This window comes from Hemibagrus wyckioides, linkage group LG25 (genome assembly GCF_019097595.1).
Source record: "Hemibagrus wyckioides isolate EC202008001 linkage group LG25, SWU_Hwy_1.0, whole genome shotgun sequence".
NCBI classification, from domain to species: domain Eukaryota; kingdom Metazoa; phylum Chordata; class Actinopteri; order Siluriformes; family Bagridae; genus Hemibagrus; species Hemibagrus wyckioides.
The window spans coordinates 6,399,752-6,425,515 of NC_080734.1; the positions used below are offsets into that span (position 1 = coordinate 6,399,752).

Genomic DNA, 25,764 nt, shown 5'->3' on the forward strand with positions numbered 1-25,764 from the left:
TTTAAATCTGATGCAGGTTGATACCGGAGGCCGGTGGAGGGAGTGTAGCAATGGGATGGTGTGGGAGAATTTCAGAAGGTTGAAAATAAGTCATGCAGCAGCATTCAGGGTCATTTGCAGAGGTTGAATGGTGCTCAGAGGCAGACCTGCTAGGAGAGAGTTGCAGTAGTCCAGTCACAAAATGACAAGAGACTGAACAAGCACCATAGTAAACAAACAACTATAGTAAACAAATTAGTTTGTTTTATTGAACAAATGAAATCCTTAATAATAATAATAATAATAATAATAATAATAAAGTCAAGTTTTATTCTACATTTTGTAGTCTATGTCCATAATTTAAACAGCACATAGACTGTAACCTACAGTAATGAACTCATCATACATACCAGTAAAAGACAGTATATGCACATTGTATTTACTAAACCAGTGCAACAATTCATAGAAATGAATGCCCCATGCCCCGGGACACAGGGGCTTTTGGCTTCACGTACAGGAAATTTTGTGAAATTTAATACGCAAGCCTGACTAAATGAAAGAAACCCTAGGTTAGACATAGCACCCAAAATTAGATGAGATGCACAGCTTTGACTGTATCACCTGATTCCGATACGCTGCAGTGCACAGCACGAGCCTAGACCTCTCATTAGACAAGTTATAAAACTATCATCAGATGTGCTTTCGGTGACCTTGAGACAGAACTCAGTGTCTGGGTTTCAATGAAATGAAACAGAGGAAATATATCTCAGTGATGCTTGTACCTGTACAGGCCAGGTTACAAAATTCCAAACCACACACACAAAAAAGCTTGCATTCAGTTGCCTACCCAAAGTCACCGCCATTTCTGCTAATTCCACTAACTGCCTGTGTCTGGAGTGCAGAATTTATTCCTCAAAGTTTTTTTTTTGCCGAAGTTTGTTTAACACTATGTGCTCTTTAACAAGCTGTTCCTCATGTCTATGAGCACCATGGACCTGTATCTGCGTTCTAGGCTCTCCATGTACTCCAGGTAATCTCCCACTCTGAAGCCCTCGATGGGATCTTCCTGCACAGGGAACAGAAGCAAACCCGCTGTCAGCATGCATGGATTACAACAACACTGTGAGCTTTACATTTAGTATAGAGAAGGTTTTAAATAAGCTTTACTCTGGAAGCATGGTATAAACAATAAGGATTTTATCTTTGTTAATGAATCCTGCATCAGTGTCAATTTTCAGTACAAACACTAGTACAATTCAAGCAACCAGAAAGGTTTGGATTAAACAAAAAAAAAACTATTGGAGATTATGAAGTTTTCTCTGAAATGGTAACATTATAGTACTACAAAACTAAAGCTTAATTCACAGCAGTATCTTTATGCACATTCCACACATTAGTCTATAAGCTAATTAGTTGAAGTTGCGGAATTAAATGACACAAAAGAAATGAAAACCTTCGAATTGCTCCCCAAATTATGAAACAACACCATAGAGTATACAAATGAAAGAAAGGACAAAAAAAAAAAAAAAAAAACCCTTACGGCTTTGGCGTGGTGAAAAAAATAGCTACAAGCTAAGCAATTTTTTTGGCCAAAGCTGTAGACTGCGGTTTGTTTGGCAACAACACACAAATTAGACTAATTACAGCACGACTCAGCGAAACGCTAGCAAGTAATGAGGCTCGACTAGCTCATAGCGAGTGATAAAGATTTTGTAGACGATGCTTTAAATGAAATCGCTTACATTATAATAAAACGGCTGATTTCATTTTAAACATAGCAAACAAACAATGAATCAGCAGATACACACAAACTCGAATGAAGCACCATAGAGATTTTTATTATATTGATAAGTCAATAATGTGAAAGGCTGTTTTTCAATCTAGTAGTAGGGCAATGGTGGTTCAAGTGGTCAAGGCTCTGGCTTGTTGACCAGAGGATTGAGGTTCAAGCCCCAGGACCACCAAGCTCCACTGTTGAGCACGGCCTGTAACCCTCCCTGCTCCAGGGGTGCTATATCATATCTGTCCCTGAGCTCTGACCCCAACTTCCTCAGCTGGAATATACAAAGAAAAGAATTCCACTCTGCCTTAATGTATGTGTGGCGATAATAATAAAGGCTTCTTGCCCTCAGTTCTTCTTCTTAACAGTTAATTCTGATTGGTCAGAAGATGTGGGCTTATATACTTTATTTCCAGCTGTAATTCAAATCACAGGTTTATATTAATCCTATTGTTTAAATAGTAATGCATATATAATAGCATAATCTATCCTGATAATTAATGGATTTTATTTTTAAAAAATGTAACAACAACAAAAGTACATTTTTTGATATAATAAGTATTCATAAGTATTCCTTATGAAGACGTTATTAACAGTTATGGATGGAATCTCCAGTGTCAGGACTAGTTTTCAGGACAGAGAACTTTCATTCATTTAATTATTTATTAACCTCAAGAGAGGTTGGCAAGTGGTCAACTGTTTCTATAGCTACACTACATTACCAAAAGTTTTTGGACACCCCTCCAAAACATTGAATTCAGGTGGGTTTTTTTTTTTTTTTAGGGGTTGGGCTTAGCCCCATAGTTCCAATGAAAGGAACTCTTAATGCTTCAGCATACGAAGACATTTTGGACAATTTTTTTGCTACCAACTTTGTGGGAACAATTTGGGGATGTTCCTCTTCCTGTTCCAACATGACTGCACTCCAGTGCACAAAGCAAGGTCCATAAAGTGAGTTTGGTGTGGAGGAACTTGATTGGGCTGCACAGAGTCCTGACCTCAACCCGATAAAACTGGTGTTCAGTCATGTTGGAACAGGAAAAGGTCATCCCCAAACTGTTCCCACAAAGTTGGGAGCATGGAATTGTCCAAAAAGGTCTTGGTATGAAGCTGAAGCATTAAGAGTTCCTTTCACTGGAACTAAGGGGCCGAGCCTAACCCCTGAAAAACAACACCTGAATTCAATGACTTGTCCCAAAACCTTTGGCAATGTAGTGTATAACATAAACGATCACAGGAACTAATGTTTTGCGATGATAACTGGATAAAAACTATGTCCATAATAAATTAACAAAACTCTATATATACTGCTGAGTTACAGTATAAGAAGCTTAAATCAATTAGGGATGTGCTGTTATTGAAAAGAAAATAAACTACTTTGTTGGTAACAGTGAATGCACTTGGTTGCAGGTGAAAATCCCGCCATCGTCACTGATTATGTTCTTATAACAGCGAGTCCCAGAGTGTTTTATTCTTTCCTTACTTATAAGATCCAGTGACGGCAAACTGTTCAAAACTGGTCGTGTTCTACTTTCCATTCCTCCGATAAATAATTCAGAGCTACGACTTGAACACTCAGCAAGTACGATTCAACCCGTATTCTGAGCCTACATGTAGAACAGTAACTACAATCCAAGAATGTTTTATCACTCCTATTGTACATATAAAGCTGCCAGCAGTGGCTGTGTCTAAAATCCTGCATGGTTGCTTTCTGGATAAGTGATGTCAGTTTAGCTTGGGATCAGTCAGTGAGCTTGTGATGTTTTGCTGTAGATCACTGCATGGAGAAACAGTGCTACCTTTCCAAGTCTTACACTTCATTTATGAATCATTTGGATTTCTGACCTTGACTACTCAACATTTGGACGTTACTTAGAACCTGGAGTCATCTACTCAACACAAACTATCTTTACTGCATATACTGCACTACAAATGCACTCCTTTTCTCACAAATGTCAATTATTCTAAGTTAAGTAGGTTTATTTGTCACATATACATTATTACACAGTGAAAATCTTTCTTCACATATTGCATCCTTGGAGGATTAGGGTTAGAGTGCAGGGTCAGCCATGATGCACTGCCCCTGGAGCAGGGGTGGGGTGGCAGCTTGGCAGAGCTGGGGCTTCAACCCCGATCTTTTGATTAACAATGCAGAACCTTAAGCCGCTACCACCACCCATGTTATACATATTTTTTTTACATTTGCAGATGTATTTTTATTGTAATTCTATTCTTAGCATATCTCTTTATATTCTTTTTTTTTTTTTTTTTTACTTTTTATTGATTCTATTTAATGAGGAAGAAAGTTGCCACATTTAAACAAATCCTTACCCATACTGAGTCTGTCCCGTTATCCAGCCTAAGATATATTTGTAATATGTAACTACTATACAGTAACTTTTCTTATTTTCCTACAGCTGTGTAAAAGAGTAATACATAAAATAATTAGAATTAGAGTTTTCTTCCCTTTACACCATGCCTAAATCTTTAAAGACATTAAGAGAATGTTTTTTATCAATTAATAGTTATATTTAATGTTTAAATCATGTTAAAAAAACATTAAACAGCCTTTCTTTTTCCCTCTCTTTATTGTAACACAAAATGAAGACTGTCACGCACTGTTAACTCCTGTGTGATGAGATTTGCAAAACTTAAAGCTTTTATATCTAGTACAAAAAACAATCAACAATTGGTTGCTTTATTTTGTTAATAAACAGAATAAAAATCATTCAGTAATTTATTACATTATACGTCGATGATGTAGTGCAATCAGCGTACAAATCCTTGAGTGTATCGTTACTATAGAAACAATAATGTATTTTAACAGGTGCATTAATTATAGAAAATTGTTCGACCTGTCTGACCAATCAGATTCGAGAATTGGACATCGCTGAGGTATATTACCTAAAGTAATAAAAGTGATGTAAAAAATACAATTTCACTAATCTGAGACTCGGTAGCTGAGTGTGATCTTAAAAAAGAACAATCAAGTCTTCGGTTCTCAACAACAAATACTAAAAGAATTAAAAAGAAAGGTTAATAGTGCAGCAAGTAAAATGTACAGATGCTTTTCTTTTTGATGAATAAACTCCTGCTGCTGCAGAGAAAATAGCCTGGGGAGCTCACAGAAAGAGCTTGCATTGGATTTAAATTAAATTAAAGCATTTCTGCCCTAATCACAAAGCAAAGACATTAAAGGCGTTAATAATAATAAAGAAGCAACAAACACAAAAAATAAAATATTAGATCAGGAGAGAGTTCTGAACTTTTCACATATACACCCATCAGGCAAAACATTATGAACACCTGCATAATATTGTGTTGGTCCCAGTTTTGATGCCAAAACACCCCTGATGCATCGAGGCATGGACTCCACTAGATCCCTGAAGGTGTTCTGTGGTATCTGGCACCAAGAAGACCCCATCTTGCAACTTACAGAATTTAAAGGATACTTACAGGACTTATAGGACACATAGGACTTAAAGGATACTTTTGAGAGATACTGGCCACTGCAAACCGGGAACACCCCACAAGAGCTGCAGTGTTGGAGATGCTCTGATCCAGTGGTCTAGCCATCACAATTTGGCCCTTTGTCAAACTCGCTCAAATCCTTATGCTTGCCCATTTTTCCTGCTTCTAACACGTCAACTTTGAGGACAAAATGTTCACTATGCTGTCTAATATATCCCACCCACTAACAGGTGCCATGATGAGGAGATCATCAGTCTTATTCACTTCACCTGTCACTGCTCAGTATGTTATGGCTGATTGGTGTACTATGCCAGGGTTTTCAAGATGCTGAAAGCATCACTCAGGGATAGGGACTTTTCAAGAATAAAGGCTGAGTTTTATTTGCATTTCATCTGGAGCTGTCACGAATAATTTTGTGCCATTCCAGTGCATTCAGCTTCAGAGAGGAGAATATTCAAAAACGCCATTTCCATGTGCAGATGTCCTGAATTTTCAGACATTCTTTTGTTTCTGGGTAAGATGTTTGAAGCATGTGGGTTTCAACATGATTTCTATCTTTAACAGGAGAATGTTGTATGCCTTACTTCTGTATATAGGAATAAGTGTCAGCGACTTTTATTAAAGTTCTAACATTATTGATTAAGTGAATATTTATGAGTTGGGTTTGGGTGAGTGGATTTTCTGCTCTCAACATTCAGATGACTAAATCATCTTTGTGTTCATTAGAGCGAAATCATGACTAATCCTTTGCCACGTCAGGTTGCATCTCACCATCCTGTTGTTGTTTATTTACCTAGAACAGCATGCTCCCAAAGTGTTAAATTCCTTACTTCAAGTACTCTCAAAAACACTGATGGTTGATTCTGATGTTAGCATAAAAAGTGCACAAGGCTGAAGGCTCACCTTGAGGAAGAGCTGCAAGTCCTGGGTCTGGGTGTGCTGCAGGATTTCTTGCTGGAGGTGCTTCAGCACGGCGATGCACATGTACACTTGGTAATCGACGCCCATGATGATGCATGTGGTCACGTAGTGGCAGATTTCAGGCCAGTCTAAGTAGTTCCAGAAACACTGAGTCAGCCACTGCATACACATCTTCATTAATGAAAGAGAGAGACAGAGAGAGAGAGAGTGTGGTCAATAGAGCGCACAATGACAAGGGCATGAATTTTTAACACTGAATCAATACTGAGTGTCTACCATATGCTAGTTCAAAGAGAGTTCTAAACTTTAGCATGGAGCACGATGGCATTGCTGTAATTAGGAGCAAAACAATTCGCCACACTGGGGATATATAACATTAGACCACAACAATGCTGAATGCTGTGGTTTCTATGGTAACAACTTTCACAGGGATTCATATAGTGAATATTCCACATAAACAGGCTTTATTAACAAAAAAAGGTGAGTCGGAGCTTTTCGGTAAGGACACGTGTTTATCCATTTTGGAAGGAGTCCCCAGTGTGAGCACTGTGCTATGGTCAACATCAGAAAGTTTTCAGGACAGACCTCTTTTATGTGACAAGATACATGTGTGTGTGTGTGTGTATACGTGTGTGTGTGTGTGTGTAGTTACACCTCATCACACCATGAATTTTGCATCAACCTCAGTATTGATGTCTTGTTTTCCTCTCTCTTTTCCTTCTCTCTCTCTCTCTCTCTCTCTCTGTTTCTTTGTCTCCCTCTCTCTCTCTCTGTTTCTCTGTCTCCCTCTCTCTCTTCCTGTCTATTTCTCTCTCTCTGTCTCTCCCTGTCTCTGTCTCTCTCTCTCCCCCTTCCCTGTCTATTTCTCGCTCTCTGTCTGTCTGTCTCTGTCTCTCTCTCTCCCTCTCTTTGACCCTCTCCCTGTATATTTTCTCACTCTCTGTCTCTCTCTCTTGCTTTTAGTCTCTCTCTCTGTTTCTCTCTCTTCCTGCCTCGCTCTCTCTGTCCCCCCTCCTCTCCCCCTCTCCCTGTATATTTCTCTCTCTCTGTTTCTCTGTCTCCCTCTCTCTCTCTCTGTCTCTCCCTGTCTGTCTCTCTCTCTCTCTCTCTCTCTCTCTCATTTTGCAAATTGCTCTGCTTTAATTGCTCAGGAATTAAACACTCTGGGTCATGCTATTAGAGTTCAGTGATCAACTTTAGGGAGGTAACAATACAATAAATCCATTTCATCTCCCCTTCACAGATTATTTTCCTATACCAGCACATCCTGAAGTGTTTCAGACCTTACAAAGGACATCTCATCATTATAAACATTTTCTTTCAGCTTTTGATTCTGAATCTAAACCGAAAGCAAGGTCATATCAAATCAAGTCAAGTCAAGTCAATATGAATTCCCATCTCATCCATATACACAGTAAATACCGCAACTATAACTTTCAGTATAACTAGCAAGTACGCAGAAGAGGATAACAGGACAGCATTAATGCAGTCTGAAATCAAAATCTAATCCGTCTCCTGGACCGATGTTATGTATCAGACTGCTTTTTCGAGCTTCTCCAGCTGGCTGACTCTCCTGACTGATTCTACATCCCTATTTGGCTGTTTACCGGCTTTGTGGAATCTGGAATCTCAAGCAGACGCGAGTGAGCACAGCTGCCCTTCACTGATAGAGGTGATACTCAATTTCAAGTCACTTTCTTTCCTGAGATTCGCTCGCCAGTGCAGCTTTTATTTTGACTCGGAACTCTCTCGCTTGCTGCTCGAAAGCATTTCGCTCAGCCCGGGGCATTTGAATATTTATATTCGGCAGTCCGAACATTAAAATGCACTCTGTGTGTAACGCATGGTAACTTCATCGTATTTAATTCGGCATGTAATTCGCAGCAGTAGCAGAAAACCTGTGTGTACAGCACGTGGACGTGTACTGACTGAAGCGTGCTCAGACTCAGACTGCAGAGGCACAAAGCACAAAATTTCCTCTCTGATGGCAGAAATCAAGTCAGCCTTTAAAAGACACCCGAGATGAATAGGAGAAAAATCAATGGCAAACTTTTTTTTTTTTTTTAAGATTTGCTGTGGACTGAAGTCTAGAGGGATTGTAGAAGTTTTCAATGTGAGAAAAGGTTCAAGGTCGATCGATAAACATGAAAAGAAGGGATGATGCTGTCAGAGCTGGTTCTCCCCTAATGTCGATAATGACATCAAGGAGTGCATTGTTAATTATTATTTAGCTGATCTTCTTCCTGGCCACATACTTTAGAATCACCATGACAGACATGAGCGCTTCAGGAACTTAATGATGTCAGAATTTGGATCAAAATGAAGTGAGCACTACTAACAGCAGGTATTGTGTGTAATGCAGGAATGCAGTTTGTGGATTCCTGACAAGATGAATCCCTCCTTCGCTGTTGTATTAATCTCCACTCTTCAGGGAAGGCTTTCCACTAGATGTTGGAGCGTGGCTGTGGGGATTTGTGATCACTGAGCTACAAGAGCATTAGTGAGATCAGATAGTGATGTCAGGTGAGGATGTCTGTGGTTCAATCGGTGTTCCAGTTCATCCCAAAGGTGTTCAGTGGGGTTGAGTCAGAGTCAACTTGAGTTCCTTCACTCTAACCTTAAACTCTACACCATGTCTACATGGAGCTCTGTGCTTTGTGCACAGGGGCATTGTCATGCTGGAACAGTGTTTGGGCTTCTTAGGTCCAGTGAAGGGAAACTTATAGGTGTGATGGTCAGGTGTCTAAAAACGTTTGACCTTATAGATTAAATGGCATGGATATGAACATTTACGTTTCAGGCATTTGTTAGACATCCCTTATCCGGAGAAACTTACATTATATCTTGTTTTATAAAACTGAGCAATTGAAGGTTAACAGCCTTGATCCGGGGCCCAGCAGTGGCATCTTGGTGGACCTGGGATTTGAACCCATAACCTTCCCATCAGTAGCCCAACACTAAGCTAATTGTGAAATTATTTGTAATATTTCTCCCTTACATTCTGCCAGTAACATATCTGCTCAAACTCCAACCAATCAGATCATGAAGATATCTCTACATACATGTCAATTCAGAAAGCTTCTGCTTCTATCTTAGGTATACGCTTTAGTGGTGTGGCTTTAAAGAACACATTAAGTAACTGGGCTGTATTTGTGTTCTTAATTACTTCTGCCAAATCACAGATTGCAACTTTAATCTTCTTATATAATAATGTCAATAATGTCGAAGCAGTTTCTTATTAGCTGTTTAGTTAATATACAGACAGTTTCTCTGTATGGTTTTTCTTTTCCTTCTATATAATAAATAAATGTGTTTCTCTGATTCTCACACGTGGATGATGGAATTAAAAAGGATCCACGCTGTTGCTGAAATAACTATACGGTTTCTGAAAGCAGACATGCCAAAGTATGGTGTAGAAAAAAAACGAACTGGATTACTGGTTTCCATATCCAAAAATTTCCATATTTTAGACCATTTAGAATAAGGTCAGAATTGATATTCTTCCACATGGGTAGGGAACGTTAAGGAATTCTACCAGTGGCTGGGAGTCTGTGCTCTCTATGCTCCAGGATACCAAAGATGACAAAGCTGCAATGTGCATATTGGCGAGAAGAAATCCTACACAGCTGAAAACAAGCTTGGATTCGACTTCATATTTAGCTGGTTGCTAAGGCACTGTTCAGACTGTGGTGTATTTCGAACGTTCCTTTACGGAGTTTCAAAGTGAAAGACGTCAACACTGATTAGCGAATTAGATCACGGCTCTTGTGTGCTAAAATATTGGACGCTTTTTGCTATAAACAGAGAGGAATAAGTGAAGTGTGCTGGTAATGTGAATTATCCACCAGAGCCACTGGATGGTGCTGCAGAGGTCATAGTGAGAGCTGGGGTAGGTTCTCTCTACCTGTGAAGGGGTGAAGCCAGACATCCTGAATGCAGAGAAGACCAGAGGCACTTCGGCTTTTAGCAGCATCTCCACGTAGTGGGCGGTGCAGGAGTAGAGAGGAGGAATGCCCGACTGAGCCATCTCTGATGGCATGTGCACCTGAGGAAAAAGTATTTGTTAATCAGAGGGTTTGAACATTATAGCTGTGAGTATCAGTGTGGATAATGATGTGAAACACCATATCAGTTCAGATTGTTGTGAAGGTCCAAGTATAATATGTTTATAATATGTTTACTGTCAGGCTAACTGTCTTTCTGTCAGTCTGTCTGAGTGGCTGATTGGCTGGCTGGGTATCTGTCTGTCTGTCTGTCTGTCTCCCTCTGACTGTCAGACTGAGTGTCTGTCTGTCTGGGTGTCTGTCTACCTCTTTTTCTGGCTGGGTGTCTGTCTGTCAGTATAGTTTTTGTCCGAGTGTCTCTCTGTCTGGGTATCTTGTCTGTCTCTCGGTCTGGCTGTGTGTCTGTCTGTCTTTATTCTGCCTGTAAGTATGTTTGTCTGGTTGTCTGTCTGTCTGCCTTTATGCTTGTCTGTCTGTCTGTATTTCTGTCTGGTTGGGTGCCTGCCTGTCTGTGTGTCTGTCTATTTGCCTTTCTTCCTGCCAATCTGCTTATGTTTGTCTGGGTGTCTGGTTGTCTGTACGTCTGTCTGGCTGTGTGTCTGCCTGTCAGTCTGTCTGTTTGGGTGTGTGTACATAATTGGAGTGATTTGAGCTGAAGAACTGAATGTGAAAATGAGTTACTGATGCTTGTATAAGAGTTAATAAGCAGAGCATTACTCCTGTGGCTGTGCAGGAGTGAGGTATGAGAAGAAGCATTTTTCATGCAGCGTTTTGAGGGAAGCCTACGCATTTCATTATTATTGCCTCTGCGCTCACGCTGCTGACAGTGACGTCTGGGTGGGGGGGTGTAGGGGGGCACTGTGTGGAGGATCGTGTTCCTATTTAGAGATTCGCATCATGGTGCGAACTCTGTGCCTTTTCTCTTCATTCCCTCTGTCAGTGGTTTGCACACGTGCTGATTTGCATGCACTCTCGCGCCGTGGCACAGCAGTCTATGGTTACAATCAGGTAGACAAACTCCACTTTGCGGAGCTTTGCTGTTTAACACACACGCTGAGATGCTATTAGTTGTGTCGAGCACAGAGAGAAACAGAACTAGCTTTCAAATCTATGGGAAAAGTGATCTGTGTGTGTGTGTTTCACCACGCTCTAGGCACAATCAGAAATATGACAAAATATGACCACAGTGCTGAGCTAAAATTCTCAAATCTGTTTGGTTTAGATTAATGCATGCGTTCTAATATTTTATTCTTTGCCTGGTAAAATGTACACTGGGACTTGTATAGTGCTCCATGTAAACAAACAAACAAACAAAAAACTACCAAAAACCAAACAAAACAAAATAAAACAAACAAACGAGCAAATAAATACATAAAGCAAACAATAAAAGCAAAAAAAACAAAAAAAAAACAAGCAAAGCAAAGAACTGTAAAGCAAAATAAAAAACAAACAAAAAACAAAACAAAGAAAATAAAAGTGAAATTATTAATATTGTGCATTTTTCTAGAGCGAGTCTTTAACTTTTTGTATAAAAGGAGTCTCCAGTGTCAGCAATGCAATAAGAGAAATAAAACACTTCAGGATGTGCTGTTATTGGAAAATAAACAGTTCAGCACTGTATCTGTAATTCTGCTTTGCGTCAAGTTGCATCGTTGATTAATTTTTTTGTTTTTAGAACAGCACACCCCCAAGCGTGTTATACCTTACAAATCACACCACAAGAGGGACACAGCGGATCACAACTGATAAACCGCACTCGGGCGTGTACTTGCAGAATTACTCCATTTCAGATTTCCCCAAGTAGATGGAGAAAGAACAAAAGAAGTGAATGACACACAGGGTTTGAGAAAATGAGCAGCTATTCAGAGAGGAAGAGGATATGAAACATGGAAAGGGGATGACTGATGGGGAACTGAAAGCAGACAGCCAGATTAACGCTCTTGCTCATGCTAGCATGGAGGTGCTGGTCAGAGTGGACTCACGGATCTGTAGATTCGAGGCGGCCAGAGGAAGGCTGAAGTCAGCAGCCGGGAGAAACGTAGCAGCAGGTTGAGAGAGCGGCCCACGTCGCCACCCATCAGGAGAAAAATGGTAGAGGAGAGCCAGTCATGACCAGGGTAACTGCCCTGCAGATAAGCTTAAGCAGCAAGGGTCAAGGAAGCATCATCATATCCATATTCCTGCATGAAGACTCGTTCCTTCTCCACCCCTCCAAATCATTGAATTCAGGTGTTGTTTTTCATGGGTTGGACTCGGCCCCTTAGTTCCAGTGAAAGGAACGCTTAATGCTTCAGCATACCAAGATATTTTGGACAATTTCATGCTCCCAGCTTTGTGGGAACATTTTGGGGATGACCCCTTCCTGCTCCAACATGACTGCACACCAGTGCACAAAGCAAGGTTTATAAAGACATGGATGAGTGAGTTTGGTGTGGAGGAACTTGACTGGTCTGCACAGAGTCCTGACCTCAACCTGATAGAACACCTTTGGGATGAATTAGAGCGGAGACTGCGAGCCAGACCTTCTCGTCCAACATCAGTGCCTGACCTCACAAATGCGCTTCAAGAAGAATGGTCAAAAATTCCCATAAACACACTCCTAAACCTTGTGGAAAAGTTGATGCTGCTATAAATGCAAAGGGCGGGACAACTCTATATTAAATTCATGTGCATGTGAAGGCAGACGTCCAACAACTTTTGCCAACATGGTGTACATGTGAAAGACTACCAAGAATCAGCTCTACTGGTCAAGGTTTATGATGATTTGGATATGGTGAGGATTTATATTTCCGATTATGATGAACAGTTACCTGATTTAAGCTAACTTTAACAATAGGATGGGTTCAACATTAAAACGATTCCTGTCCATGATCGCAAAGCTCCACCCCCACAATCTCTGGTGTCCTGTAGATTGTCTATAACATGGATGTCCAATGTTATCCATAAAATCTTATCCTGTATGGGCCCAGGTTTTTATTCCAATCAAGCAGAAGCTAAAACACACCTCATTGTTCCTGTTTAATCAGCTGATCTTGGCTTTCAACCAACTTAGGTGTGGCTTCTGATTGGTTGGAATGAAAATTAAACATTTGGATATGATTGGATACCTCTAATCTATAAAATGGCACGGCAGGTTTTCCAGAAGGTGACTTAATACACTTTTGTTTATTTTTTTTATTAAGTTTTTTTGTATCATATATAACTTCCAAGGAAAAAAAAAACCTTAATGCACTTTTTAGTGAGATAAAATTAAAATGGTTACCCGTTACAGGCTAATGTCAGTCTGAAGAATGAACTCAGTTAATTACAGTCTATAGAAACATTACTTCATATATCTTAAGTTCATTTTATAGCATTTTTTCTCCGTATATTGCAGCTATAGTACTCCTCATTCTTTTTCTTTAAAATAAAAAAAGATAAAAAAAAAAAAAACCTACAACATAATACACCATCAATTATGAATATACTGCAAAAAGCAATTTAGGGGTCCAAGCATTGCATCATAGATTGTGAAATGTTAAATTTATGAACTTATTTTGCCTCTTGTCACCCTCTGAATCTACCACTGATTACTTCTGCATTTGTGTCTCACTTTTGGCAGCTTTCAAAGTTTCAACATGGCTCTCTATAGACTTCCCGAAACAGTTTATGTCAGTTATTTAGCCTCACCTGCACTATACTGTACATTTATACCCACACTACAGCAGTTACTGTACTCAAAAGGACTGTCCTGTGCTCATCCTACAACAATCCTCTCATACTTCACATCCAGTAAACACAGTAGTGTTTCTAATCCCTTTATCACCAAGAACAGGACGTGTTTCCTTTTGACTCTAATTCCTCAAAGTTTTCTTGCTCATGTCATCTCAGGGAGTTTTTCACTCACAGTTTGCTCAATAGGGGACCAAATCCATGTCCTGTAAAGCTGCTTTGTGAGAATCTCTGTTCTTAAAAGTGCTATACAAGCTGAATTGAATATTTCTGTTCCATTTTCAGTCTTAATGTACAGAGACACATCAATGTCTGCTATCAGCTTCAAAAATGTAACTGTAACACTATCAGATTCAAGTGTGATAATGATTGGACTACAGTCTTAAGACGATCTTAAGATGATCTGGACAACAAATTGGATGATGAATTGACCAAATGTGCCTGAAGAACAGCTCAAACAAATTACTAATGAAAACGGTGTCAAATTATTCCAATAGGGTGGAGCTTGGCAAGATTTGCATCCCAGTTCACAGATCCGTATGCGGTATTTGAAGCCATTTTGTATAAATCATTTACACTGTTCACACTGAAATTTCAACAAGAAAAAGTGCACTTCAAGTACCTGGATGATGCACTTATTCAACCAAAAATGCGAAGTGTGAAATGTTGGATACTTCGTGCACTTAAAGATTGCAGCTTTGCTTACGTAGAAAAAGGGGGTGGGGCTACCAGGCTTTGACGCTCTATGAGAAAAAATATCAAAATGGCAGACAACACTCGGGTGGATGAGGTATCTTACAAATATCTTTTAAATAAGCTCATAATTTCCAAACATTCACTGTATTCTGCTGAACCTAGCGAGGAGTTTAGTACAAAACTGTTCCATTTGAGACGATACAACTCTTCTAAAATTCATACACTTGACGTTAGAGTACATAATGCATAGTGTGAGGGCATGTCATATAGAATGCAACTAACGAGTATAACTATTATTAACGTCAATGAATGAAGTAATAATTGCTAGTTGAAGTTTCAGACGTTCAAGTTGTACTCAAATTGTCAAGTCTAAGACAAGTTCAGCAACTCAAAATCGAGAAATAGACTGAAAAAACAAACAAACAAACAAACAAACAAGAGACTCGAGTCCAACTGTAGATACACATCGATAAATTATAGCTCTTATATAAGATGGTCAGCATGGCAAATTTGATTCCCAGTGTGCCTTATCAAAGACAAATGGTGGGCAAATAAAAGGTTGCCGTATTGCTTACATATTGCTGTAGGCGACAAAACTCTCAGCGCTGCCGGCTTCTCTTCAGCTTCTGTATGGAAGGTCAGAAATCACCCACTCAGCATAGCATTTTAGACGGCAGGCAAAAAGCATCTCTTATCTGGTAACCATAGTGACAGCTGAGCTCAGCATACTGTAGCTATACTGCTTATCCGCTGTGAACTGCGTAGTTATTTTAAACCCGTAGGCTACATTTACAATAGGATAAAAAATATTTCACCATAAATAAACATAAACAGAGTCATCAGAGGGATCAAAATGAGGCAGAAAATCACCACTTTCCAGTAACGAATAAAAGTTACTAGAGAGCTGAAAGATATGGCTTCGACATTTCCATACTGCTAAAATTTAACATGAAACGATGGAGAAACACGTTTTACTGTGGGCTGTGGTTTTGTCCGGCAAGTGTACATGGGCAAAAAATGGCAAGAAAATTCATTTTTAACAAAAGGAATGGACTAGTACTGCAGAAAATATTGGATGTATGAACTGAATGAATATTTTGTTGCTTGGGTTCATCAAAGAACCCAAAGATTAACAGGCTTAGAGCAATGTTGTACCTACTGATGGCTAATTTAGTGCTATTGTAACCAAAGATAAATGAGAACAATGTCCTGGGTTAAAAGTGTCCAAAACTGTTGACTAAAATCTTTATAAATATTTATAAGTCACATGTTTGCTGTCCTTGTTTGCTGGAGCATTAAGTTTATTTTCGTAACTGAGTTTACATCTGTGGAAAGATTTATTTGGTTATTTGCGTTCTCTTAGTCTCGCCTAGCTTTAGTCATGTTCCCTAAGCCTTAGTTTGTTTGGTTTTCTCTGTGTTCTGGTTAGTGTTCGTTTGATAGGAAGATGAAAATGTGACGCAAAGCTTATATAAGTGTCAGGACAGAAAACATTCTCCCCATTTATCCTTCATCAGCCCATTTTTCTGAACAAACCTGGACCAGAAAACGTGCATTGTAGGAAATTAAAATTTAGCTGACCAAACCCTAGAATGGGCATGGCTTCGTAGTTAGTTGTTGTTTTTTTGGCTGCTCCCTGTTTAGGGTCGCCACAGCAGCTCATTTATTCTGCATATTTTGATTTGGCATAGGTTTTACGCCGGATGCCCTTCCTGATGCAACCCTCCCATTTTATCCGGGCTTGGAATTGACACAAGAAGTTAACTCTTCAGTGCACTAGCGTAGGCAGGAATCACAACGTTGGTGGGCCCAGAGAAAATTGGGTGGGCCTAGCCTAAAATGCATCTTTTATCAAAATAAGCCAACATAACTACACCTGCTTGAATGCAAACCACCATTTAATCAGAGCATAAGCTTGTATATCATCGTAAGCAATGTTAAGAACATAACAATAAGAACAGCATGAGCACGGCGGCCAAACCACACATACATACACACGCGTGTGCGCGCACATCTGACAGACGCGCCGCAACACCATTATCAAATCAGCAGGACAGTATGTAAACTGTCCGATATATGGCTCAATGGCCATATAAACCACATGAAATGAACAATAACAATGACTATACAACTACATAGTAGGAAAATGTAGATTGGCTTACTTTTACACTGGTGTGTAGGGGAGGTACACGCTGGAGAATAAAGTGCTGCTGGTGATGGAGTAAAAGGTGAAGGAACACTAGCAGAGCTCCTTACTACTCGAGCTTCATGGCTCCTGAACATCAGAATTATCTTTCTCCTCCGGCTGCACACAACGTCTTTTTGACACAAACTTTAGTAAGTTGCTCTGTTTCATTTTAGTTTAATGTGTAACTAAACTTCGCTGACCCTCTGTGCTCGGTGTGGAGGGAGAGGGGCGGCATGAGCGTAGAGACGTTTCATTCTTCCTCGAAACTGGAGGGCGCTCTCGTGCAGAAAGTACAAAAATTGACTCATAGAAGTAACATATGACGTGCCAAAAAACCTAATATGGACAAAGGCACATATAAAGGCACCCAGCAATCGCCGTAGTCAAAGCAATCTTTTCTGTAGCAAGCAACTGATTGGGTGGGCCTGACTGACAGGTGGGTGGGCCCAGGCCCACCCATAGCTACGCTACTGCTTCAGTGGCTGGGCAGGAATCGAACCCCGGCTGCGTCAACGTGAGCATGGGATACTGCTGCTGGACCACTCAGGAGGCTGGTTCATACTTCGTGAACCTCTAAAAGCAAGCAGACATGAGGGCTCGAAAGAGTACTTCCTGTTTGTAATGTGGATATCCAGTATGGCTCACAGAGGATATTCACAGCTGATCTGCTGTGGTATTTCTGCTAGATGATTCTGGCTAACTCCACAATCACTGCAACACCCACGCAGACAAGATGATATGCTTTAAAAAGCTCAGCATTCGATAAATCATTCACATGAGCTTGACTAGGCAGTTCAACTCCAGCAGCAGCATTCTCGATTCAGTTTTAGACTCATCTGAAGCTGCCTTTAGTGCTAAAAGGTTTTTGTGAATTACTCCTTAAAATAGTCTAAACATGCACCATTTATCAAGAGTTTTTTCCTCTAATCTGCTATTTTGTTAAACAGATAGCTTCATACTGAAATCCCCTTTCTCTTAATGTACCACATTATCAGTTACATACACTACCAGAGAGATAATATCGTAATACGTAAACCCTTTATAGAGGCATTTGTCCTTTCAAACTTTTTACAGTAGCATAGTCTGTTGTTTGTTTGTTTTGTTTTTTAATAATATTCAGGACACTGTGGTTAAGGAAGGTCATATAACAGATAGAAGAGAAAGCGAGACTAAAGCCTGAGCAGAAAGGATACAGAGATCAGACTGGATTGGAATGCGCTGCTGAGACAGAAACTCTTGACAGTGTTTGATGAGAAGACAGAGATCCTGCTCTGAATCCTCTCTCACTAACTTCAGCAGTAAGCCGTACCTACAGAGACACGCACATAAAAGTAGTGTTACATAAAGGTTCGCAGATATGCAGTGATGTTAAAATATGTTTAAAAGACCTGTCATAGGACAAGTACAAAGAAATCATAAAGTCATATCGCTGAAAAAACAAACAAAAAAATCTTCTTTTCAAAGAACGAAAGTTTTTTATTCCCAAAAATTAGCTATTGTATTTTATTTTATTTTAATTAATTATTTTATTTATTTATTTACATATATATTCAGCTGTGGAGAATCTCTGGCATGAACACTGTTATAAGGAAATAAACAACAGGATGAAACAGATACTGTTACCTTCCTAAAGCTGATCTTTCATTCCTTGTATGAGTAAAAGATTCACTTTTTTTTAGCATATTGTAATTTTTATCCTTTTATTGTTACATTTAATGTTGTGGAATGTCTTGGGAACGTGTTGTTCTTTATAACAGCTTATAAACACATATTTCCCTGTTACTTAGAACACAGACAGTGCAAAGCCTTCCACCCAATAAAAAATGGGAAAAAAAAGAAAGAAAAAAGAGCAGGTCAATCGTCCATTATACAAGCAGTTACGCAGAAATGATAATGTATTAAAATGAGCACATGAAGATTAAGGCACTGTGATTTGCCTCGGAGATGGAATGACAGTCAGAGCTGCTGTTATAGGAAATTAATCGACATCTTCTGACCAATCAGAACTGATCATTCAACAGCACTAAGTGTCCATTTTTAAATAAATTGACTAAATAGGTTCCCTGTAAGTTTAATTACGCTGCCGGATCTTCAGAAAAGGCAGCGGATTCCAGCAGAAGCCTGCTGTAATGAATGTGTGATTATCTCATTGCTCATTGTGGAAGTTCGCAGGAAGAAAACAGGAAGATTTTCCCCCTGCGGCTGAAACACCCACCTGAGAGCCGAGCTGACGCCCAGCTGTTCCACGGGCGTCAGATTGCGAGCCTTTATGTCGTGATCCACAACTATAAAAGACAAAGTAAAGACAAATTACTGCACGTTTATGGCGCTATCAACGCCAGCCATGCAGGCTGCTCACAATAGCAGAGGTGGTAACAATGCTCGGCTGACAGGACGGTCCTCATCGCTTTGTGCAGCGAAGAATCGTCCAGTCATCTGGGCGCCGTCAATTCATCACGGCTAAGCGCGCGCTTAATTGGTTAAATGCCCTTGGTGAGAGGGAAATGAGCCCTCCGATGTGATTATGAAACCACTCCTCTGTCCTCATTAATATTAGAACAATGGCAGGAGTGTAATGATGACATAACGCAGATGAATGTGTCTGTCTTTGTGCAGTCAGTCTTAAACAGCCAGTGGCCCAGATAACAGGAGAGCATGACTTAAAGCGCCGCTAAGTGAATTTTCACAGTTATGGCTGGTTAATGCGTATTACAGCTAAGAGATGAAGCTAATACAAATTAACAGCAGAGTTAAAAAGGCATGCATGACAATATATTATAGACAGTCTGTAGTGTGACTGTTCCTCCAAACTAAATAATAATTCACCTTAATTTACTTCATTGTCAAAACAATAGCTGGTGACGTGTTCTTTAAAGGTGGTATATATAATATCCTATGAATACGCTTATAGTGTTATAAAGAGTGGTACAATAATAGATGGAAAGGCATTACAGCTTATAGAAATGTTTATAATGCATTTAGTTGCATCTAAAAATCTTATAAATATAATTTATTTATTAAATATAAAAATAAAAAAAAATTAGTACAGGTCAAAAAAATCTATAATGTCTTATTAATGTATCATAGCATCATGTGAATGTGTTTAACATAAATATGACTTTTGGAGAAAGTGTTACAAAATAGCTGCTTAATGGAAAGAGGAAGTTTTTGTAAGACTTTCCTATAATTTAGTCATTTAAGAATTCAGAGAAGATGACGAGTTTTGGTGAAACTTTATAAAAAAAAAAACTTTAATACATGCCTTAAAAATGAAATAAATAAATAAATCAATCAATCAATCAATAAATAAATAACATTTTTCAAGCAAATCTATTGTGCTTGAACTTCTTCCACCAAGCGGTAATGAAATTACCAAGAGAGGTTTTACTTCCCAACCAATCAGGTGGGAATTTGGGGTTCAAAACAACCGTGGAGGACACTGATGATGATTTGGTGGCTGCATAACCTCAAAGTCACACATGCAGCTCAATCAATTTCTCTGCCTCCAAATTTTCAAAGGCAAACCACCTTCTAATCCTTATTCCATCATTTTTACTGAAAAATCCAAAAAGCTAGACTAGGTAGTTAACTGACACTAGCTACTAACTAGAACTAGTAGGTATCGTTGCTATGGTTTCAGTTGGTGATATACTACGATTGATATACTATGTAAGGAAAAAAAAGAACAAAGGCTGCGCTCGTGAAAAGAGCTCTACAGTTCATTTATATACTTCTAAGAAAATTTATGGCAAAGCACTAAAGAAAAAGGAGCCTGTAACTGACCGGTGGTTTCATATGAATACTGACCTTTATATTCTGCAGGTGGGAAGAAGCAGTGGGGTGGAGAGGAGGAGAGGTGCAGCACTGCCCTCTCCAGAAGATCGGCTAGCACTATGGGAAACAGCCATATTCGAAAATCAGTATAAGTGTGCTTATAATACTTTCTAATTCCTTGTAAACATTTTATATAAAATCTGATAATGCCTCAGAAAGCTTATATAATGTGATGTAATGCAAGTGTCCCTATTTTTCATAACACCATTTGCTGTTCTTATAAGGAATAAACAGAATTAAACGCACAATGATTTATGAATATGAGCTATAGGTTGTCTAAAAAAATAAATAAATAAATAAAATGACACCATTTCCCCCTTTTCCCAAATGTAGTTAAAACAATTTCAGAATACGGGAAACTGGCGTTACTGTGAAACTTCTGGCTGTGTTGGTGAATCATGTCACAAAGGGCAGCGTGTAATTCATAAACAGGACAGGACCGAGGTCACGTCCCTGGAGAACACCTTGCGCAACAGGCACAGTGGAAAATTTGTGGCGTTTGTGCAGTCTCTGTTACGGCAGGTGAAGATGATTTGAGCCGTCTTTTAATCTATATGAGATGATCCGAGTGAAAGTGCATTAAACCAAATGCATTAACCTGCCCTGAGCTTCCTAGCTTCACGTGTCTCAGAGGAAGCGTGTTAGCCTTCAAACCCCCTGGTTGGTAGATGTCATTTGAAAGGCTGGCAGATGAGAAGTGGCAAATAAAGGAGAAAATGAGGGGAAACCATTTTTGTTGGCATGGCACATTATTTATTCTAAGATCTCAACTCCCAACTGAACAATTTTTTTTCACAGTGTGAGATGTCAAAACCGGGCTGTGAATCGCACACAGCAAACCAAGCTTTTATTAAGTTAATGCTGTCAACAAATATGCCTGCCCCTGGAGACCTGCAGCATGCTTAAGCATCTGTCCTCAGTGTGTAAATGTCAGCGCTTACCACTTCCTGTCAGAACGCTGGATTTGGTAGTAATGGCTTTGCACAGGTGTCTCCTGCAGTTGTCCATCCAGTTTTCATCTCTCTCGCCATCTTTAGAGGAAGTCAGGAAAGCGCTCACCTCAGAGTCTGGAGCGATACACAAACAACACTAGTCGTTTTCACGAATTCATGAATTTCTTATTATTTTAGGACTTTTAAAACCAGTCCTTAGGCTTTATGAAGGAGGCTACACTCAATCAACTAAGCGTGACCTTTGATAAGACATGAAATGCCATGCTCTTTGCCTTACAAATGTTTTGCCAGACAAAACTGAATAAATCGGGGGCATTACGCTCAGGAGCTGGCTCGCTTCACCAGTCTGTGGTCATGTAACGTTGAGACAGGTTTAACTTGGAGATACAGATGTGCCGACATGACAGCAGATAAGAGATGAAGCTAAACCTGGTGATTTTTTAGCAGACATTTTACAGAGATGCTTCACTGATCTACGTTTGGGAATGATTTTTAAGGTAGACATGTGCCTGCTTCATTTTTTTTTTCCTGTTTCTCTTTTTCAAGGGGAAATATGTCATTAATATATGAAATGTGACTCCATACATCAGTAGCAAAAACATAGCTATCCCTTTATCAGGATTTAAAAGCAATTAAACAAAGCCCTCTGTAGAATTGAAAGTGACAACTCAGCAATTATGAGACTGAGCTAGTGATTAGGTTGAGGCCCAATTTGAATCCCAGGACTGAGAATTAAGTCCTCGGGTGCTTGTGAAGTGAACTGTAATCACAATAAATACTGACAAGCCTAACCTTGTCCTTCCTAACTGACTTCACCCCCTTTACTGAACTTTACATGATGTGGTGGGGGCTGAGTCTAGGAGAGGAGCTACAAGTAAAATAAATACCAGACTAAACGAATTAGTGACTATACAGAAAAAAATGGGTGGAAATTAAGTCGAGCTGCTTTAACACCACTGAATAAACTAGTGTTTTACCAGCAGCTTCTTACCTTGTTTAGTCCAGGAGGTCTTTGGCAATTCGAGGGTGTAACATGTGGGCACAGGGAAGGCCGAGAATATAGGCCACGGGTATGGATCGTTCCCCTAAAAGGAAGATGCACAATGTTAAATAATGAATTGCCCCCATTATCACTGTAAATGAATAATAAACTATCATGGATGGAATTAGGGAACAGAGCGAATAAATAAGAAACCATTTATAGGAAATCATAATATAGCAAAGATAAAAGGCATCAATGTATGCTTTAATTTCCAATTTAGCTCATATGAGGAAGAATGAGCATTCTAACCTTCTGCAGTGCTCTGGGAGGAAGTCTCCTTTCGGAAGGGCCACCAATTACATTCATTCGAACCAGGATGTGATTTCTCTCCACAGACAGGCCATCAATGATAAACTCACTAGATAAAAAAGTAAACGTCAACAAAAGATTATCTTAAAAATGGTGTTAGTTATTATTTTGGGCTCTGGTTGATAGTGGTTGGTAATTATTAAACTGTTAACTGGAACTGAAGAGGAAATAATGCCTTCAATTGGACATAAGCCATTAACAGGTGTAAAGAAGCCCATTGTGGAATTTACAGGAAACCTTCGGATCAAAAATCTTCCATTTTTGCCAAAAAAACCCATTTTGTGCCTGGTTCACTTTTGCACTGGGGCTACCAGTCTAACATAGCTACCAAGTAAGGAATATGGTAGTTATACCAGTGTACATGCTGAGTAGTTCCAACTTCAAGATAACTGCTGTGACTGCATTTGTGAGGAGCTTTTGTCCATTTTATATAGAACTGTGTATCATACAGTGTCAGGAAGCCTATTTCTGATTCACTTATGTTAACCAGTTTCCTGTTAGATCTCGTTTCCGTTAAGTATGATAAATCAGGCATGGGATTTGCATTACGCTATTGCTTCCCTTATTCGTTAGCAACAATGATCTCACAGCTAAATAAGCAACAATACAAACATTCAAACGTCTTCAACTGTGGCTCTGCTGATTAAATACATCAGTGAAAAATTATTGACTAAATTACTCGGGTAAATAGCTGGAGACTGTCATGCACACTATGCTTGGAGACATGCTGTTAGAGGAAAATAATCAACAATATGGTGGTGTGAGTCGACTCAGCACGAAACATACCTACTGTTACCACTCTAAAGCTGAAGATTTCCTAATAACTGCATGTCATATTTATTCCTTTTATACCACATAATTTGCCACTGTTTCATATTTTTTTTAATCTGGTTATAGTTACATTTAATGTTTTGAAACCATTGAGTTCTTGTAATAACTTATAGCACGTTACAGCTGCTATAAACAGTCTGCCCTCACCAACCTCTCCTTTTATTAGTGCCCTTGAATATGAGTGTGTTTTTCTTCATGTTACTCAAAAAAAAACAAAGCACAAATTCCTCTGTCATGAAGAGTCACTGATTGTTTTCCCATAACAGCATGCCCCTAAGCTTGTCCCTGGGAAGTAATGAGGAGGAGATAAGTGTGTAAGATATGTTGCATATACTCTTGGCCAGTTGAGGACTCGAAGACGTTGTCCTTCTGACTCTGAAGCAGAACGTCTGAGAGTTTATACTGAGACTCCAAGAGCAGAAGGGAGTCCAGGTTACAGCACATAGCACTCAGGAGCCTAAAGGAGGAAAAGAGGATGGGTTTGATCTGATGAAACGAAAGGGGGAAAAACACATATTTGCCTCTACGATAATATTGCTGCAAAAAATTGTATAGAAACAAGGTTTAGAAACCCAATTCAAAGATAAAGTACTACTTACAACTATGCTTTGTTCATCAAACTGAAATAAATAAATAAATCAGTGAAATGATAAAAGCCTGGACTTTTAGCTTTGAGGATGTTTTATGTGAGTGGAGAGTATTAGAGCAGCTCTGAATAAGTGTGTGTAGGTGGGTACAGGGTGCGGGGGTGAGCTGGTGTAGTTGTGATGAGACTCTGATTTCTCTCTCTAATGGATACTAACGATGGCACTGAAGCTTGATTCAAGAGGAGTCTCCAGAGTACTCTAACCTCTTCAGAGAGTAAGGCTAAATCAGAATCCTGGCTTCTGCACCAGATGTTGGGAAGATTTTCCAAGCTATGGCATTTGAATCGATCAGCCATAACATTAAAACCACTGACAGGTAATGTGAATAATTGGGAAGTAAATAACATAAATATATATTATGTTGCAAGTGAAGAGTGAGTTCTTGAAGTTGATGTGTTGGAAGCAGAAATAATGGGCAACAGTAAGGAGTGTGATGGCTAGATGATGCTAGACCAGTGGGTCAAAGCATATCCAAAACAGCAGGTCTTGTGGGTGTTGCCAGTATGCAATGTTTAGTACCTAACAAAAGTGGTCTAAGCATGAACAACCAGTGAACAGGGTCATGGCTACCCAAGGCTCATTGCTAAGCTTGGAGAGTAATGGCTAGCCTGCCTGGTCTGATTTCCACAGAAGAGCTACTGTAGCATACCTTAGGATGTGGATGGTGGTCTGACACATACCACCTACCTAAACAATATCGCCTAATATATCCCACCCCATGACAGATGCCATAGTAATGAGATAATCAATGTTATTCACTTTTTTTTAATGGTGTCGCTGAAACACACACACACATACAAACCATGTACACATGCATAATGTATATGTATATGTCAGTGAGTTTGAAACATATTCCAACTTTCAAAAAAAATGCAAGTCCATTTAGTAATGTAGCTCACAGAGGACTGCTCCTCTCTTTAATATTAATATGAGTGAATCTGCATGTGTTGGTGGTTTTTATTTTGAGTGTTTGCCTTAATGAATATGCATTCTGGAACATTTGTACCTTAAAACGCAAAATAAGGAGTCGAGCCTGTGCAAATAGATTGTTTTATTACCCACAATGTGAATTACTGCAAGTCCCTATGGGAACAATAAGCTAATGAGCCTGAAGAACATGTATTACATTTGCAGAAGTCCATTTCAGCCACATGAAAAACATTTTTTAAATGTTAAATGGCTTTTTATTAGATATTATCTACAGTTTCATGCCTCTGATGATAACATCCTTTAAACAGATTGTGAGTCTAGCATACACTCATTTATTTTAGATTCACATTGTGTATATATTTTGTAGTTTTTCGATTTATTCTACAGCATTTAATCGGCATTATAATTTACATTTTGACTTACCCTGGCTAACAAGAACAAATCACACACTCAAAAACCTTATGTTTT

General features: G+C 39.3%; 1 protein-coding gene across 1 annotated transcript in view; it reads right to left on the bottom strand.

Moving 5' to 3' along the window:
* Nucleotides 1-221: 221 nt before the first annotated feature.
* The window catches only part of tbc1d32 (TBC1 domain family, member 32), a 54,445-nt gene continuing 28,902 nt past the window's right edge, over nucleotides 222-25,764 (bottom strand). Inside the window, exons 24-34 of the mRNA XM_058379353.1 lie at nucleotides 24,054-24,176; nucleotides 22,829-22,937; nucleotides 22,529-22,622; nucleotides 21,526-21,651; nucleotides 20,558-20,641; nucleotides 18,966-19,035; nucleotides 17,944-18,059; nucleotides 12,138-12,292; nucleotides 10,056-10,196; nucleotides 6,134-6,322; nucleotides 222-1,045 (exon numbers count right to left, since the gene is read on the bottom strand). Of these exons, the coding sequence (XP_058235336.1) occupies nucleotides 926-1,045; nucleotides 6,134-6,322; nucleotides 10,056-10,196; nucleotides 12,138-12,292; nucleotides 17,944-18,059; nucleotides 18,966-19,035; nucleotides 20,558-20,641; nucleotides 21,526-21,651; nucleotides 22,529-22,622; nucleotides 22,829-22,937; nucleotides 24,054-24,176 (1,327 nt within the window). The 3' untranslated portion in view covers nucleotides 222-925. The remainder of the gene's footprint in view (nucleotides 1,046-6,133; nucleotides 6,323-10,055; nucleotides 10,197-12,137; nucleotides 12,293-17,943; nucleotides 18,060-18,965; nucleotides 19,036-20,557; nucleotides 20,642-21,525; nucleotides 21,652-22,528; nucleotides 22,623-22,828; nucleotides 22,938-24,053; nucleotides 24,177-25,764) is intronic.